This window comes from Microtus pennsylvanicus, chromosome 4 (genome assembly GCF_037038515.1).
Source record: "Microtus pennsylvanicus isolate mMicPen1 chromosome 4, mMicPen1.hap1, whole genome shotgun sequence".
Lineage (NCBI taxonomy): Eukaryota > Metazoa > Chordata > Mammalia > Rodentia > Cricetidae > Microtus > Microtus pennsylvanicus.
Window position 1 is genome coordinate 60904827 of NC_134582.1, and position 19761 is coordinate 60924587.

General features: G+C 39.1%; 1 protein-coding gene across 2 annotated transcripts in view; it reads right to left on the bottom strand.

Moving 5' to 3' along the window:
- Positions 1–3282: 3282 nt before the first annotated feature.
- Dsg1 (desmoglein 1) overlaps positions 3283–19761 on the bottom strand; it is a 29984-nt gene continuing 13505 nt past the window's right edge. For both annotated transcript variants that reach the window (XM_075970881.1, XM_075970880.1), the window contains exons 6-16: positions 19454–19598; positions 17648–17814; positions 16249–16383; positions 15762–15947; positions 14061–14320; positions 13592–13731; positions 11787–12125; positions 9177–9313; positions 8788–8860; positions 6389–6597; positions 3283–5371 (exon numbers count right to left, since the gene is read on the bottom strand). In XM_075970881.1, coding sequence (XP_075826996.1) covers positions 4295–5371; positions 6389–6597; positions 8788–8860; positions 9177–9313; positions 11787–12125; positions 13592–13731; positions 14061–14320; positions 15762–15947; positions 16249–16383; positions 17648–17814; positions 19454–19598 — 2868 coding nt within the window. In that variant the 3' untranslated portion in view covers positions 3283–4294. The remainder of the gene's footprint in view (positions 5372–6388; positions 6598–8787; positions 8861–9176; positions 9314–11786; positions 12126–13591; positions 13732–14060; positions 14321–15761; positions 15948–16248; positions 16384–17647; positions 17815–19453; positions 19599–19761) is intronic.

Consider the following 19761-nt stretch of genomic DNA (forward strand, 5'->3'; position numbering starts at 1 on the left):
CACCTCACAGGCTTGCAGTGGCTGAGGTGAAAGTGCAGACAGCAGGGTTGTAGGAAGCTAGGGTACCTTCACTGTCCACAAGGCTAATAGTCTCACTGTGAAACTTCCAGAAAATGCCAGGCAGTAAAGGGAGGGTATTAAACACACTTTGGCCTTAAGTGTGGTTTATTGCTGTCATAACGCTCTTGTTTACAGAAATATTTCCATATAAAAGAAACACTGCCTCTTAAAAAGTTTAAATGCAAGCCGTATTATTATACTTCTGAGTGTGGGGAGTGTGCTGGTGACGGCTGCTCTGTGTGGTCACTAGGCAGTGTTGGGAAGAAGACGCCTACCAGTAGACACAGAATGAAAGGAAGCTAAAAAAAGAAGAATGAGAAGATATGTAAATATCGTGACAGTAAAATAATGATCTCCCTAAATATGAAATTAAAATAATAACTGGATTTGATACACTCTAATTATTTCTTCTCATCTAAAATCTCCCCAAACATATAATTTCAGGAAGAAATAGAGGCATATTCATCATTTATTGTTGCAACTACAACTGTTCAGGAATTGCAAACTGTCTTAAAATAGTCAGCAGATGATGAAGCAAGGAAGTAGCACCCATATCATCCCCAAGTGTTTACAGTGAAAGAAAGCACCTTGTCTCTAAACACTGCAAAAGCTGGGCATGAGAATTTAGAAAGCTTGGAAAACAGTGTAAGAAAAATGTGTTAAAGTAAGTACATTTTGGTCAGAATGTGTTTGTGTAAATACAGCTAAAAGGAAGGGAATGTAGAGAATTAAAAAAAAACAAATTATTCATTTTAAAGTATTTGGTGGATGGTTGGATGATCTCCTTGACCTTTGTCCTAACAAATAATGAGCAATCTGGAGGCAGTGGCAGACTGAGCTTCATGGATGTGAGAGCTGTACTGTGCTACCCCAGGGCAATATGCAGTGGGCCTCCAGACACCAGAACTATCCCAAGGGCTGGGGCTTATTAAACACATGGGGAAGTGTACTAAGAGACTGTAATATTTTTAAGGTTCTACTAAAGTCATGCAAGTTGTACCTTGGTTGTCAACCAAATCCTGGCATGAATTCAGAAATAAATGGTATAAATGAAAACATCTACTCAATATAGCAGTGTGATTTTTGAAGATATATAATTAAAATTCTGTTAGCACATTACATCGAGTGAAATAGGACAGTGAAGTCTTTATACATAATGTTGAACAGATGTCCAGAGGAACTTCTATCAAGAATATCAAGAATACTTTTCCAGTAAAATTTTCTATGCAAACATAGTGCATCCAACAACGTTCATGGAAGAGGTAAACAGCACACAAGGACACTTCTGGAGGTATATATCAAAATCAACTGAGCGTGTCATTTGGTTCATATTCAACAATAAGGAATTTGTGGCACACCTTTTCAGAAAGCCAGATGTTGTAGTATGGTTTATTTTCAAACCACATACCAATAGTATTATGTTTCTATTTGCTTCTTTATCCTTTGGTTGAAAAAATGCATGTTGGTTTAGGATTCAGCCTGGTTTATGAACCTAAAATTTATCTATTTATTTGTGAGAGGATTCCATGTCGTTCCTTTATTGGTGGAATAACACTTGTGATTCATATTAAATCACTGAAAGAGAGGAGCAAAATCCTTCCCAAAGGCCATTCATGAACAAATGCCTTTCAAGGATGCAATGATTTTTTTTTTAAAAAAGCTATTGTAGAATTAGGGGCTAAACAAAACACTGCTGTACAATCCTGAAAGTAGTTTGATCTGAAGTTAAGTTTCCTAGGAAGACGGGAGATAATTTCTCCATTGAAAATTTTATTTTCCCAGGTCTTAAATAACTAATGAAAGCTAATCACATTTATTAAAGGTGGCCATATTGTCACTTGTTAGAAGCCCCTTCCAAAATCTTTGGAATTCAGCAGATACCTAAGTAACGATAGACAGGAATCTTTAACATAACATTAAGACAATGAATACACTTTCTGTAGCCATAGACCTTTCCTTTGGATGAAGTAAATACGTAAGTAAAAATATATTAGTTTTATCTGTTAAAACTTCCAAAGTGAGGCCTCCCAATTATATTTCAGCAAATACCTTTTGAGTTTATTTCTTAAAAATGGCATATTGGGAGGAGGGGAGGGAGTAGAATTTGGGATTGGTATGTAAAATGAAAAAAAGATTGCTTAAGAAAAAGAAAGAAAAAGAAAAAATGCCATATCCTCAGTGTATTAACCTAAATGTTAGAAGAAAACAGAAGACTCCCCCTGAGCGTCTTTATTTACACCTTTGCATTAGCTTACTTCCAGTTAGCAAAATTTTACACACATTCTACAGCTGAAATTAGACACACTGTGACGTTTACAATAGTCAGTGCTCCTGCTCTTTCATAGAACAAAGTAGCTCATCAATAAGCTGGGCTCATCAATCACTCCTAGATCTTTGACATATGCTGGATGTTATATACAGATGGTGTGATTCTGTAGCAATGGAGAAATGAGTAGTAAAAGAAAAACAAATCTTTAAAAGTTGCATATAATTCACTACTCCAGGGCCATTGTTTTCTCTCTCTTTATTTTGCCATATCCCATTTCACTTTAGTGCCTTTATTTTAACATTGAGTTTAAAAACAAGAAAAGATTCCTCTACCTTGCTATAGTAAATGTACCTGTCTCTTAGAAGGCTTTGGTTCTTCTGAGAGATTTTAACTCAGGTAACACCACATGTCAAACACACAGAAACAACACATCATAAATAGCACATAACTAAATTTCAAAGCTAGAAAAATATATCATACCATAGCTTGTAAACTGTCTTTAAGTCAGAACACTTAGAAGTCAAGAGATTATTGACAGATCAAATGAAGAATTTCAAAGTCGTGTGCACGAAAATCTTAGTTAAGGAGTGCATTTGTCTAGCCACTTTCATTTTTCCCAAAACAGCATCTGCTCTGGGAAAGGGTCCTGGATGATCACTCCCCGTGACAGCAGAGGACTATCCGAAGAGAAGCACCAGTCTCAATTATCTCTAATAGTAGGGTATTCCTTTACTGAACAAACAATTCTGCTCTAACATCCCACTCAAGACAGTTTTATGTTCCAAAACCAAACAGGTTTTCCCCCCCTCAGATCCCCTTAAAATATTACCCTAAAGCTTAGCCACACTGCAGGCTCCCCTCCCTCCACCCCACCCACAGCTCAGCCTTAGAAAACTATTTTATCTTTGAAACTGTGCACTAAAGAGCTGCACAGGAGAGAGTGTCACTTCCTGCTTAGACTGAAGGTTTAATACCGCCCATCTGCTTAGGTGACTCATCACCAGTGATGGCAGCCGCATCATGGTCGCATGCTTTGGTCTAAGGTAAACTTGGCAACTTTCCTTTATTATTAATTCACTACAGCGGCAAAGAGAAAAAATGAGCATCTGCCCTACAACCTCCCCAGTAAGCAACACTCTTCAAAATCATACCCATGAAATATAACTGGAACCTGAGACACACGTGTGAAACACAACCAGAGCCTGAAACACCACACTGTGAAACACAAACGGAAGCTGGGAAGTCCTTGACTCCACCGGAGACTTAATGAACTCAGTTTGGGCTAAATAAGTCTCACCCTGTTGCTACTGTCTGTGGATTTCCTTCTAGGACATTATTTCTTAATTTGAAAATTATTCCATTAAGTATATGGATGTGGTCAAGGTAAGGATAACTGGGGTCTTCTACATTTAACTATGTAGTTACAGTTTCATTAGCCTTGGCCTGAATCTGTGGGAGGGTTTTTAATTTGGATTACCTCTGAAACAGACAAGGTATATGGGAAGAAAATGTCAGCCTCTCCTCACCTAAGCGAGCACAGCCACACAGCAAAATCTTTTCGGTTACTTTCTGAACAGCAAGAAGAATTCCTCCAGTTGCCACTTAAAGTCAATGCTTTTACACAACCACATTTTATTCATGCAACATGCTGGTGATACCCTACAGGGCACACATATTAAACAAATAAACAAACAAAACCAACCCTGTAGACCACATAGCCACAAATAAGACTGTGCCTCAAGTTCACCGTCCTTATTTCATCAGTGTTAATATAAGAAAAGTTTCTCAATGCGAGGGAGCACTCTGCCCCATGCAATGTTTCCATTATTCTCACTGTGGCTCCTCACCTCGCTCCACAGGTCTCCTATAACCTTCTCTGCGTCATAAATTGCACTCTTAGATTTGGGGGGCAGGAGTTGAATGTCAGTCACCACGATGGTGGTGAACACTACTTGGGGACCCTGACTACTTGGTATACTGTACCGTACTGTACTTTGTGATTCGACTCCGAGCCATGCTAGGGGAGGCAGACCCAACTGTCTGGCTAAAGTGATGGTCGGAAGAGCTCCTCATGTGGCCAATAGTGGCTGTCCCGCCCATGCTGCTCATGCCCCCGCCTCCACTGTAGCTGGTCAGCCCGGTGCCTCCACCACCTACTCCAGCTCCACTCAGACCCCCGCCACCAGCACCCATGGTGCTGCTAACCAGGCCGCTGCTGCCTATGCCTCCAACACCACCTATTCCAGTGGTGCCGCTAATGCCCGCACCGGAAACCACCCTTTCTGTCACAATCACATTGTGGGCATTTGATAGCTCAGGGCTCATGCTTAGGTTGCCCACCATGGTGGAGGTTGGTTGGATCACCCTTTCTGTCACAACCACATTGGAAGACTCTCTAGGAGCAGGGAGGGTCAAAGAGGTGGGTAGACTCGAGCCTGGGGCTATTACCCTTTCCGTCACTATAACATTGGATCCATCTCTTAAGTCAGGGATCTCTAACATTCCATGCAAATCAGCACCAGAGATGGGGCCCACTACCCTCTCCGTCACGACCACATTTGAAGCCTGTCGGTTATCATGAAAGTGGACAGAGGGCTTCAGAGTGCCAGAGGTGGTATATGACTCCATCACAGTGACATTACCATAGCCTAGAGGGTCAGGAATCTGCATAGGGTGCTGTACACCAGGGCCGGAGGGGTAGGTGTTCTCAGAAATTACTGTGGTTGTGCCATAATGTGGGGAGATGGGTGGGTGTCCACTAGTATGGGGCTCTGTTTGCTGGGGGCACATGGGCTCAGTGCTCTGAGGAGGCCAAGAAGGTTCGGGATCTGGATATGAGTCTATTTCTTTTCCCAGGCTGATGTCTGCCAGTTTCTTAAACTTGGGCCCCAGGGTATCCAGGAAGCTTTCATCTAGATCTTCTCCGATGAAGCTGCAACAGCCCACGGAGCCTGCGGGGGAGCCTACACCTTCGATGTCGTAGATGAGTAAACAGTCATTGGACGGGCGTCCTTCATCTTCATCAGCATAAGCATAAGCTTTCTGAATTTGCACAGGAGAGAGAAAATGAAACAAAGAGTAACAACAATTTTAGAGTTGAATGTATCTAAATTCTAGTATTCACTAGAATTACTTTAAACATGATTTCCTGGATGCTTGAAAAAGTTCAGGTCGAAGTTGTTTCAGCTACAATTCCAGGACATTTTGATCTTTAAATTTTTCTGTAGATGAAGTTGCTTTAAATAGTGCACTTTGAACACAAAAATCACATTCCAATATCCACATGCTTATTTTTATCAATAACTTAGAAGGAGGGACATAAAAATAGGATGCACAAAACGTTAGTGGGAGGAATGGTTTTGGTCTAAAGGAATCCTTATAGTTGACAGGTTTCACTTGGGATTGCATTTTTTTTTCATTTAGGCAAGATGAATGCAATGATTCTGGATGCTAGTTTTGATATTTTTTGACAAAATGGAACAATTTGATTCTAGATTCAGGTTTTATTGGCAACATCATGAAAATAATTCTTGGGTTGGAATTATAAAAATAGGAGCCATAAACTAACAAACTTTTAGCAATGATAAATTATAAACTGTGTTAAAAAGAGCACAACAAAGTGTGCAATAAAGGTGGATCCTGTTCTGGATGAGAGAGTTCACTGCTGAAGACAACAGCAACAATAGCAGAAACAACAACAACCAAAACAAAACAAAAAACAAAAAGCAAGAACAACAGCAACAAGCCAGCATTGCACAGTGGACCAGAATGACCAGAGGCTCAAGGTGAGCAGTTGGCTGTGAACAAGGCAAGTGAACCGAAGCTGAGGGGTAGATGCTGTTGTGAGGTGGCTCCTGAATCATGAATTAGAAATTCATACTAGAGACAAAATAGAGCCCTTGGCAGGAGAGTAAAATGCTCCGGCCAGAGCTTCAGAAACATTCAGCAACAAGAGGGGCTGTCGGGCATGAAGATTAGACTACTGCCATGGCCCTCGGGGGAGTCGGTGGAAGTTTGGAAGATGACGGATGGTGAGAAGCTTGGGACTAAAAGCCTTACCTGACAGAAGTAGCTCTCCATGAAGTTCATGTTGAGACCTCCATCTCTACATTCTCTCATTGAGTTTCTTCTTAATGTTCCAGAATAGTCTTGGCAGATCTCAGGTGCGGCGGATGTTTTAACTCCGTCCATCATTTCAAATCCTGTAGTTCTTTCTCCTCCTCCCAGATCTTGCATTTCTCTGCCACAATACTCATTTGTATAAACTCCTAAAAACATTGAAAACATCAAATTCATTTTTCTAGTGTAATGTAAGCTAAAAACTAACTTACTATCATGGATAGCTTCTTCATTCCAGGCTGTATTTGTGAGTAGAGAGATGAAGTGATGCACGAAGGATAGATAATTGTGATATTTAATTCCAAATAATATTAATAAAACCTTAATAGTAATTGGCTTGCTCATTTTAATTATCTGTTGGCAGACTTTTCTATATGATGCACTGACAGATGGGCAACGAAGTAATAAACATTTGTGGACTGAATAGTTTGATCTCAAATTGAACTAATTTGAGTTAAGTAGCTCTAAACCTAAAAGTGAAATAACGACCTCAGTGTCCTCCCAAGGGGTCCCTGGATACACGTGGCATCCTGTAGAAGACATGAGAGCCACTGGGTTTCCAAAAGAGGCTGTAGTTACGATGAGAAGAGAGATTTCTGGAAGTATCTTGGATAAGCTCTTGGGAGTAGAGGGGAAAAGCGTGTTACATGCTTGAGGGGTGAAATAAAAGGTGACCAGAAGTGGGGGATCCACACTAGGATCCACGCCCCGTGACACAGCACTCGAACTTGAGTTTGGGGGAGACACACTTTTCATATTTAAATTATCCTGATGCCTTCCATGCTACTTTAGGAGCTGTGTGAAAATTCAAAGACTTAATGAAAAAATCAGTGCATTGATGGAGGAAGGTCATTGGTTAAATAAAAAGAAACTGCTTGGCTCTCATTGGTTAGGAGATAGGTGGGAGGAGTAAACAGAACAAAACGCTGGAAGGAAGAGGAAGTGAGGTTGGGAGCAGACACCTCAGAGAGAGACGCCATGCCCCGCTCCCAGGCAGACCCACGCGATGAAGCTCCGACCTAGAATCTTCCCGGTAAGACCAGTGCTCACAGATTATTAGAGATGGGTTGATCGGTATATCAGAATTAGCCAGTAAGGGGTAGGGCTAAAGGGCCAAGCGGTATTTAAAAGAATACAGTGTCCGTGTAGTTATTTCGGGGCATAAGCTAGCCGGGCAGGTGGCTGGGGTGTTGGGGACGCAGCCCCGCCACTCCATATTACTACAGTGCATAAATAAATATTGGTGATTTTGGTGAACTGATGGGTCCCAGGAACCAACTGGGGACTGGTGGGGTAGATGTGATCCAGTGAGGACATATTGGCACCACTAACAAAAAATGGAGACATCAGGATGAGAAAATGGGACTGGAGATCTATTGTATAGGAGATATATGGACTATTGAATCCAATACTACAAAACAGAATCCTTTCTGGTGACTTTTAGAGTGTTCAAAGAAGAAAAGTAATTTTTTAGGGGCTGAGAGATGACTCATTGGTTAAAAGCACTGGCTGCTCTTGCAGAGGACCTGTGTTTGGTTCCTAGCCCCACACAGCAGTTCACAGCTGTCCAACTATAGCTGCAAAGGATCTGACGCCCTCTTCTGGCCTCTGAGGGCACTACACACACATTGTGCAAAGACATGCAAGTAGGCGAGCACTCATGCATATAAAATAAAAATAACAAAATCTTTAAAAAGTAATAATTTCTCAGAAGATTAAAAGAAAACAGATGGAATAAGTAGCATTTACTGTTAAAAATATAAAATAGTAAGACTATTTCTAAAAATATAAAATAGTAAGACTATGTCTATTGACAGAAGAAGAAGTTATTTTAATTGTTCTTTTTAATTACAGTAGTAGCTTGCTGGTTTCTCCTTGGAAATTAGTCTATAGAGGTTTGGTTCAAGATGAGTTGTAGATACCCAGTCTTAACTCTATGTAAAGAGGAACTTGCTCATGTGTGCACAACCTTAGCTGAAGGCTTTGGAAGGTTTTGAAAGTGTTTTGTCTACTTGCTTTCAGTTTAATAAATGAAAAAGTTGTTTTATAGGTTAGTGCTTATACTAATGCCAATAATGGACATATTTTTCTCTGTAAAATAATGAGTAGGTAGCTGGGCAGTGGTAGCACATGCTTTAATCCCAGCACTTGGGAGGCAGATTCAGTCAGATTTCTGAGTTTGAGGCCAGCCTGGTCTACAAAGCAAATTCTAGGACAGCTAGGACACAGAGAAACCCTCTCTTGAAAAATAAGGAAAACAAACAAATAAACAAAAAAAGAGTAGGTAAAGTAAAACAAAACTAAATAAAACAAAAACGGAACCGTCCTCTTTTTCTTACCTGAGTTGTCAATACATTCTATAATATTGGCATTACCAGGTGGCATTTGTGGCACACAGATGGTGGCTATGCCCTGAAAGACAAGAGACAACATTTTACTATTAATAGTAAGTCTTTTCTTTCTCTACTTATGTATTCTTTATTCTAAAATTGTCACAGAATTCCTAAAAGAACACTATTTAGGAAGCTTTTGAATTCTTAAAAGTCAAATCACTTGTTTAAGTCTTCCCTGGTGATTTCTGCTGAGTTTTGATGGCTGCTCTTCTTCCTTATTCACTACCCAAGAACCAAGACTCATGTAGACTGAATGATTTCCACCATTTTAGGCCATGTCTGGACACTGGGGTCTAGTGAGTCCCCAAGATCCATTCTTACACATAAACACTTACATCGTGGGGTTCGGGCTGTGGGCCTTCTACTGCCCATGTGTGAATTGCTCCATCAGAACATTCTGGAACAGGCTCAAAGCCAGCTCCACCACCAGGGGCACCTCCGCAATCACAGCAAAGCAACAGGAATGGGACCACTGTGGAAGAGAGAGGAGTAAGAAGTCAGCAGTGGGCTATGTTGAAAGAGAACAATCTGATTTCCAAGCATTAAATGAGAGTATGAGAAATTAAGAATAGTCAGATCCCCAGATAAACATGAGCTTGGAAACACCAGACTGCAGTGGATTTTAATATGTTTTATAGTATTAAAATTACAGATAGAATTATATGATTAAAATAGTTGATTCTTTTCCCTACCATCCGTCAGGAATACAAGAGAGACTAAAGAAAGTTAAATTCAGGCAGCTCTTTGGAACCTTTGTGCCTGTATTTACTATTCCAATGTACACATTTTTCTTTCTCTGTTTTTTTAAAGGGAAAATCTCATTCAATTACTCAGTTATCCTCAAGAAGGTTATTTTTTTATTCTACATTTATTTATTTATTCATTTATTTGTTAAAGATTTCTGCCTCCTCCCCGCCACCGCCTCCCATTTCCCTCCCCCTCCCCCAATCACTCACGAAGGTTATTGTCCCCCCCATGGAGTCCCCTTTTCTTTAAATATTTCTCGCATAAATAGACACTGTCATACTTTGACAATGTCTTCTTTTTCTAATCTGTTTGAGGTTTCTCTCATGTATTCCCTAGTGCCATAGAACCTTGCTAGATCTTTTTGAATGAATGGATAAAAAGGGAAGGTGTACAAATGGTAGACGGGAATAAAGATGGACATAGGTAAGAGGGGAAGAGAGGAAGGAAGAGAAGGCAAAGAATTTGATGAGTCTTGCTTATTTAGGATGCCCGTAAAGCTTGGAGAAGCTTCTCAATCCAAAGGCTTATGTATAACATTGAAAGTCTTTAGTAGTCACCTTATTTGATGTTGGACAGTGATATTAGGGAAACTGAACGTTAGCTATTATTTAGGGGGTCACCACCAGCTCTTTGGTATTTAGTTTGTTTCAGTAAAACAAAGACTGGACTAGAAATTGTGAGGATTATCTCAACTCTTGTCCACTTCACACTCACTCTGCATTCTTACATCTCCCTTTATTTGTTTCATTTTGATGAAAAAAAATGTGTTTTTAAACTCGTCATCTTTCTCATAGAACTTTTTCTGGTCCTTATTTCTTTCTATTTCTATTTATGATGAGCCAATAGCAATGAATTTCTGTTACTTAACACAGAACCATCATTTTATTTTAAATGTATTTCAAATTCTAGGGACAGTGCTCAACTTTAAACTTCTCTCTCGGCACGCCCAGATTTATCTGTGATTTAGATGTATCTGTGCCAATCAAACATTATTTAAAGGCAGAGAAAACCTAGTATCCATTTGTAGCTATTCACGGCTTAAGAGAAATGAAGGGCAATTAGGGAGGTGGCTGAGCAGCTAAGAGCTCTTGCTCTTCCACAGGACCCAGGTTCTGTTACCAGGTTCTGCAACTCTCAACAGCTTCAGTTCCAAGAGATTTGTGGCACTCTCTATGGCCTCTGCAGGCACCAGGTCCACGTGCTTTATGTTTTGCATACGTGTAGGCACAGCAGCCATATGCATAAAATAAGAATAAATATACCATTTTGAAAGAGAGAAATGATGGCAGAAAAATATTTTAAAATTTTGTATGTGAGTTATCTCAATGAACATTTTGTGAATAACTAGTTAAATAGGTGAGGCATGTATTTTATGATTCTACACTTGAAAATGGCAATTTTCACATTTTTGTATTTATTTACAAAAAAAAAAGAGTTTTGCTATATATCTCTCATGCTTGTTTCAAACTCATGATCCTCCTGTCTCCACCTCCCAATTGCCTGAATGGCAGATGTGTGCCAGCTCACACAGCTGCAAATGTCAACATTTGCCTTAACTTATATGACAGTGTGTAGGCTTCAAGATAGTACCCTCCTCCCTTTCCACTCCAGCTCCCATCATAATCCAGGGCAATGGTGAAGTCCATCTGGAACATCCAAAGGACTCTGTGTTTGTATTTCTGTCCATAACTAAAGCTACTGTAGTGGCCCCAGGACGTGCCATGGACTTCACGTGTGCCAGCTTTCCATCATCTAGTGGTGCTGTGAGGGAAGTAGCAGTAATTATTTTGCAAGAATGACAGCAAAACTCATAACTGTTAGGTAATCCTTCGGAGACATGCTTGTTAAGTTGAACACCTGCCCTGTTTGGTTCTTTTCATTAAACTTTGAGACCTTGCATTGCATGCGATCCTCCAGGATCCAGCCTGGCTTCCTAGATGATCCCTTACCACACAGACCGGCACAACTTTAAAGTCTTCGCCATGGGACTTCTCTATTTTAATGTGAAGCCTTTTGCGCTCTTGGCTTTTTATGTAGACCCTCCTGCCCTCAGTAAATTCAATACCAAGCACAGACATCTCTGGATGATTACACACTGTAGGAGGATGTAAATTATATTTTATCAAAGAATGAAAATTCTATTTCTTTCCCCATCCTTTTCGAGAGGCCCACGCCAAAGGACGTGTTGGAGCACTTACATCCTAGGATTAAGAACCCCATGACGAGCAGCCCGATGCCTGCAGGACCCAAGTGAACATTGTCTCCAAAGGTTGGTTGTCTCTCAGTATCACCACCAGCATTTTGGTTGTTTTCTTCTCCAGTGCCCCATGATTCAGTGTTGGTTTGTGTTTCTTCAGTGGAAGTATTTCCACTTGTGCCACCTTCGGAACTGCCACCACTTCCGGAAGAGCTACCACTTTCTGTACTGCTTCCTGTATTGCTGCCACCACTTGAATTGTCCTGTGTGCCTGTCTCTTCATATCCAGAGCCACTAAGCTCAATGATGATTGTTCCAGTGCAGGTCCTTTGAAGATTATCTGTAACAAGGTTCACAGTGGAATAGCCATCTGTACACAGCCTAGTAATCGTCAGACACACAGAGCCATTTTCTTTTCCCACCTCAACTTGTTTCTGTCTTTACTCCCATCAACTCAGTAACTTCCCTCAGTCGGTGTGGCTGTCATGCTGGGTGTGGCTGGGGGATAATCTTAGGCGTAGAGCCACAAGTGTTACCCACTTCTTGTTTGATTGTACAGGGGTCCTTAGCAGCCTGAAACTCCTGGAGTAAGGCTAGGCTGACTGACCAGCAAAAGACTTAGCCAGAGGGTCACCTCCTCATTGCCACTGAGATTACGAGTGGAGACAGACATGCCCAGCTTTTTGCCCAGGTTCTGGAGACTTCATCAACAGGTCTGTCTCCTTTGTCCTTCTACTCAGATTTTAAACTAGTATCGACTAGTATTACTTTAACTAACTTAGTCATTATTACCAGCGATATTGTTTACTGGGTAGTTTATAGTGTTGCTGGTTAGATATTACATCTAAACTGAATAATGCAAAACCACAAGCAGATGTGAGTCAAAACCCATAGCATCAGTTCATAAGGATAACTTTGTAGATGCTGTCATGATCAGTTGTCCTTATGATAAATCTCAAGTTGCTTATTTAAGTACATTGCTTGACTTATGGTTCGTTCTACTTTGAATGGGATTTGAAGGTTGTTTTATAAACTTTAAGCTGCACACACTCCTTCATGCTTAAGTACTCATTTGATTAACATAATTTCTGATGGGTACATAATTTTGTATCAAGTGGAGACAATTTCTTTCCTCAGATACCTGTACATCTTGCTCTCAAGAGCACCTGGGGAAGACAGTGCTGTCAGCATCTCCGTGCAATCAGCCTTCTATATTTAGCTCTTCCCCAAAGATTACTGGAAGTGGGATCACCAGAGAGGAATCAGGACATGAGTTGGAGTTGGGGTTGTGCTATTGCAAGGCTATGATATGAGTCTTACTTTCACTGACAGAGCCCCAGAGCCTGGCCCAAAAGCCGGAATGTATTTAAGACTCAGTCCATACTTTCTGAAGAAAAGAATTAAACCTCTGGAGAGTTGCAGCAGGCATAGTTCTAAGGCCTCTTATCTGACCTTGAAAGCTATCCCACGCATTCTATGACATTCATGCTATTGTTACATGCGTTGCTATTTTTATCATTATCGGCATATATTGTTATTGACCCATTTTATAGAAAGCTGGGTGCAGATGGGTGACATGGCTTTCATAAGATCTAGGAATCAGTAGGTGATGGGACATGACAGCCACCCAGTCTCACCTCAGACTTCAGTCTTAACACCACACTATTGACAGTTTGAATACACATTGCTCAACATGACAACTCATATTGAAAAGGGGATTTCTTTAAAATACAATAGTATTTTTTAAATCATATGAGAATATTTAAGCTTGGCTTACTCTGGAAGGAAGTTAAATTGATTTCTTACCATCTATTGACAGTATTGTTCCCTCATATCTTCCGTTAAGCATGTCATATTGTTTCTTAGTAACTCTGTTTCTTAAAGTTATTATGCCTGATCTTGAGCCAATAGCCAGCAGGTCGGCCGGGTTATTTCCCATTACATATCTGTATTCAAAAGAATACAATAGAAATTAAAGCTACCATTTAAAAGGAAACTATGTAAAATTAATTTTTAAGGTTAGTATAAAATAATAGGTTTATTGATTGTGTCTTTTCATAAGTGTGTGTCACACACTTGATTCTCCTTCATCCTTCTTTCTGCTCCCACCTCACACCCTGCCATCCTCTGACAGTTCCCCTTCCTTCTCCCAACAGCTCTTGCTTTTATATCACATGCACTCCGTTACCCACTCCTTCCCCGCCCCCTTAAGGTTGCTTCTATCCTTCTCACAATTCCTTAAGATGATAACTTTAGCTGGAAAATACCAGCTTACCTAACATTTGTAGAAATTTGGTTGGTGTCCAGGTCGGTGGCTACAAACTCTCCCACTTTGTAGTTTGCTCCCATCTGGCTGTTGATTACAAATGTCTTTGAGCCTGGCCGGAACACTGAGCCCTCGACTACGTTCATCACTTTCACAGTGATCATAGTTGCTGTGATTCTGTACTGAGAAATGATGGACTGGTGGAACTCAGCTACGTTTCGAACACCAATACTAAGTTGCAGATTCTGCATGGCTTCATAATCTAGTGGCTAGAAAACACAAAAAGAATTAGTTTTTCTGTGAGAATACCCTTCAGAGGACAGAGAAACCCTTTGAGACTAGTCAGAGTAATTTATTGTGCTCTTCTTTCAGTTACAAAATTGAACATAAATCCATTTGATTTACCTAGTCTACTTTTATTTGTTGGGTATTTAGTTTAAGATAGACACATGCAAATGTAGTAAGGGAAAAATCTAGTTGTCTTGGATCTTTTGTTGAAAAGATTAAAAGCACAGGACATGAATCCTAGTCGCTCAACAAAGCAGTTAAATACTTAAATTCAACATATGATTGAATTCATATATTTGTAGTACAAAGACAATATATGTGAGCTGACAGCATTGCATGTTTCTGAGAAAGTAGCTCTTTTCATAATAAAATATGAATCAAATATATCAGAGAACCGATCATTTAACCAGTTTTATCCTTGCAGAGTTATTTTTAAAAGTCGACTTCAATGTGACTTCAATATGTGTGGATATATATATATATATATATATATATATATATGTATATATATATTTATATGAAGAAATATTTATTTTCTTCAATATGTTCTAGAAATTATTTCATACTGTAAAATAATCAAGCAAAGTTTTCTTACGGAAGTTGATACGCTAATCCACAATTCATAAAATTTGCCAAATACCTGATGTGTTCCTTATATACTAAATATATTTTTCTTAATGTTTATTGTTATTTTAAATAAAAATATCCATAAACTAAGCTCTCCTATTCATCTAAAATTTTATGTCAAATAATTAGTTTTATTTACAACTTAAAATACCAATTATAGCACATATGTGTGTTCAGCATGAATGCATATATGCACACACATATATACACACCATAATTATATTACTTCTCTATAATTATAATAAAGGATTTAAAGTATACTATCATATTTGGGAGAACTATCCTAGTTTTTACATAGAGATATTAAGAACAAATAAGGTAAATAATTTTTAGAGTAATATAAAATTGAACTGAAATAGATTAGAGATTATTTCCCTAGTATCCAGTCCTAGGTCATATTGCTATACTCATGTGCACACATCCCACAGAGATATAGAGACACACACATGTAATTAAAAATGATAAAAATAAATCTTTAAATAAGTACAAATAAACCCTTAACTTTAAAGGTTAATCAAACTTGGTTGTTTGAAAGCCCCTGTTTACAAATCACCCTGATATGATCTTTGGAGAACTGTATTGAAAAAAATCGTTTCATATTTTTAATGTTTATTTTCCTGAAGCAATATAAACACATACATTCATATTAAAGATATTTGCGTTTTATATAATTTTAAAGCACAGCAAATTTATCATTTTATAGACTCATTAATAAAATGTTGATATCATTTTAACTTTGATATTTTGACCAAGAAAAGACCCCAAAGCAAGTTATTTAGAATAATTATGCCATACCTTGACAACCTTCAGAACTCCTACATTTGTTCTTTCGTTCATTTCTATTTCAAACCAGTTTCCCTCATTTCCAGAGATAAAAAAAATGACTGCCTTCCAGTTGTCTGAGAACTCCTCGTCCAAATCAATGACTCTGATCTGCACTAGCTCCGAGTGCAGCGAGTTTTCTTCAATTTCAATGTCATACTGAAACAAGAGGCAGAATATCAGAAATACCCACATCTCCAAAGCAGGGGAGAGAACCCGTACCCAGCTGTCCACAGCTTGTTAACTACTCAGAAGCAGCAATCTTGCTTATAAGTGCATACTTCATGGTCCAAACCCACTTTTCTTACTGTTGAAACAATTTAAGGAAAGCGCGTGTCTATATCAGTGCTGTAGACAGCAAATGTAGCGAGCACACCTGAAAACTGAAGGGGCACCTATAGAAATTGGAATGCAATGAATGTAGAGTCATTAAATCTAATTCCCAAGAGCAAATGCTTACTGATGACTGTTGCAAGTATGGGATGTTGTCATTGACGTCCAGGATTTTGATGACACACTCACATTCTGCAGACATGCCATCTGCCCCACCATCACGGTCTGAGCCTCTCACCGCAAGAGAATACTGGCTGTATTGCTGAAAAGACACATTACAGGCTATGGCACACTAGGTATTGATAGTCTGTCCTATGCAGGGGTCTTTTGAAACACTGGCTCAACATTTACATATATCCACAATAGAAGACAAGGTAACAGAGACAAAAATAGAGACCTCACATCACTCAATACAGAATTGGTTCCTTCCATTTCCAGTGATTTATCCAGCGTAATCTCAAAGAAGCAACAGTTTTGTTAAAGACTGCATTTGTTGCTCATGGAATTTCCAGAGGAAGGAGAAAGTTCTGAAGGGTGAGACAGGCCAGAATGTTCAAAATGAGAAAGCTATGATCCATCAAGGATACATGTTACAAAAATTCCGCACTATGAACAAACATTCACTGAGTACTCAAGGCAAATACAGAGTATCTAGTGACAGGTGGAGAGGGGGGAAATGGAGTCGTTGATGATATTTCTAGTTTTGGTTCTATTCAGAGGTGCTTCTACACTAAGAAAGTTATGGAACCTTCCTTAGAATTGTGCATAAATATACTAATTCCCATTTATGGGTATAACTTCAGAACATCTCTTCACGATACCAGAATCCCCTATGACTGTGGAGGGCCATAAAAATCCCCAAAATCCCAGCACTGAGAAGTGGACACAAAGAAGCTATTTACAACTGATACCAGCTGGGAAAGCGAAAGCAGTTTTCTCCGATGGAATGACACTAGACACAAGGACAGGGCCCATGTCCAGGACTAGCTGATCAACACAAAACAGACACCTATTTTTGTATGTGTATATGAATCTTTTTTTTATTTTAAGTATAAGTTATACTTTTATCTTATTATTTTGTTTTAATTTGCTTTGATCTTTGTTTTCTTTTGAGAGAGAGAAAGAATGGAATTGAGAGGGTAGGGAGGTGAAGAATCTAGGAAAATTTGGAGGAGGGAAAAGAATATGATAAAAATATATTGTGCACAAAAACATTTAAATTTAAAATTTGATATAAAAAATAGGTCTAGCGAGATGGCTCAGCAGATAAACGTAGTTCCCACAGTGCCTGACAACTTGAGAGCCATCCCGTATGCTGGAAGGAGAGACACAGCCCTGAGAAGTTGTCCTCTGATCTTGACAAGCATGCCACCGCTGGACATGACCACACTCTCCCCAAATAAAGAAATAAATATAATACACACATGCAGCATTCCAACACATTCTTTCAGTTTTTTTCCCTTAAGTACTTTTACCTTTATTACCATCACCTTTTGAATAAAAATCTTTTAAAGATGAAGAATTACCTCTCTGTCTAGAAAATTATTCATTGTTCGTATTTCTCCAGTTTTTCTGTTGATGATGAACATTGGTGACTCGGAAGGTTCCTGTCTTATGATCTTGAAAGCTATCTGTGAATTCAAATTATTTGGCTCATCTGCATCGGTAGCGTCGAGTTTCATGACCAACGTGTCTAGAAATCAAGGGCAATTGCCACAATTGGACAATGAACATTATTATGGTCCAATGTTATCTGTGATTAGGCAGTGTGCATTCAACTTTCTTTGATTTGTACAACATCAATATACCAATATATTAACTTCTTTCTTTCCTTTTGTCCTGATAAAAAGACCACATTTGAATAGGAACCTAGACATTACTGAAGGGAAATAGAGTCTTTTATTCCAACTCTATTTCTCATTCTAATATAACTTCTTTAAAACAAAACCCTTATGGTGAAATAAAGTAGCATTAAAACTCAGTTAATGTTTTCTCAACTGTGCTGTGTGACCTTATTTCTACTGTGTGGTTCTGTCCTTACTTCCCATAGTTATAAATGAGAATTGTAGTAACACCACACTCGTGAGAATTCAATAGCAAATGAAGATACTGACTGATGCGTCTACTGGGTAATGCACTTTTGATGAATATTATTGTCCATTTTGGGCATTTAATAAGTGGCATTGTTATTTAGGTTGGAATTGACTCTTTTGTAGGTTCTGTGTATCTAGGAGCTTACATGAAACAATTGTTTAATCACAAACACAGCCCTGTCCTTGTCTTCTTTCTTAACCTAATAAAGAGTTCGATGAATGATATTAGTGGGCATGAAAAACTACAAACATTCATTTATTAATTGGAATTCGGCTCCACTTTCTAAATTGTTTCCAAAATAATTGCTAAAATACTAGGGCATCCATCCCTTCTTTTTTCTCCTCTTTCCCCCTCTCACCTCTCCCTCATAGATCCACACCTCTTGAATAATCTTCAGTGGTGTGCAAATGGCTAATATCCATTGCAGTCATCTAGAAATAATTTAAAACCTATGGAGGCATGTATGTGAGTTATATGCAAACAAGACATCATTTGTAAAAGGATGCGAACTCCATAGATCTTTCTATGTTTAGGGTTCCTGGAGCCAAACCCAATAGACAAGAAATGAAGACTGCATTCATTATAGCATGCAATTATTTCTTGGCCTTTCTTTGTTGTTAATTAAGAAATGTTCTTAGCATCAAAAGAGATGACTTGGAGCAGATGTCTTTGAGTGACACTAAAATAATAACTTTCTTTCTCTTTCCATTACTCGCTGCTCCCTAGTCTCTACTGGCCGCTCATCCCTTCACCCTTCTGCAAAGGTGCTTTGGAGATGAGTGAGAACACATGATCCTTGTCTTTCTGTGCCTGGCTTGGCTAGTGTAAAAACAATAACCATTCAAAAGTTCAGTGGGGTGATCAAAGTTACAATGCATGAGCTCTTTGGGGTTTGTTCTTCTTCAGCAGAATAGGGTAATCTATCATACATATCAGAATGATTATGAAGGATGAGTATGGAATTCTTCTGTGCTTACTGGTTATAGACACAGAAATCTCTTGATCGTTATTTGATTATCATGCATTGTACTGAATAATGTACTCCCCAAAAGAGGTACATTTCTTATGTCTGAGTAAACAACAAATTTGAAGTAAGGGTGATGACCACATGTGAGTGGGATTGTATTCTACAGTGTCTCTCCCAGTTCATGTTTACCTGGACACAGCTGAGCCCAGTTCCCTAGCAACAGTAACTTAGTCATCAACACATTGTTTCTTTAGTAGTGCAGGTGACTCACTTGCATTAGAATTTTCTTCTATTTGTCCTGTAAATGTAGTCATGGAAAAGACGGGAGGGTTGTCATTTATATCCATAACCCTGACTCTAAGCTCCAGTGGGTTCTCCAAATCTTGGCCTTGGGCATTCAGTGCTCGGCAGTAGATCTAGACGTGGAAGAAAGGGATCTCTGGTGAGGTATCGCATTTGTAAGTTCTTACAGAATGAAGGTACTGCCCTGCTACCACACAGGATTAAGGGGCACCATATTATTATTTTCCACTAAAATATAGACATGAGCAAAACATATAACCAATAAGAAAAGGCAAA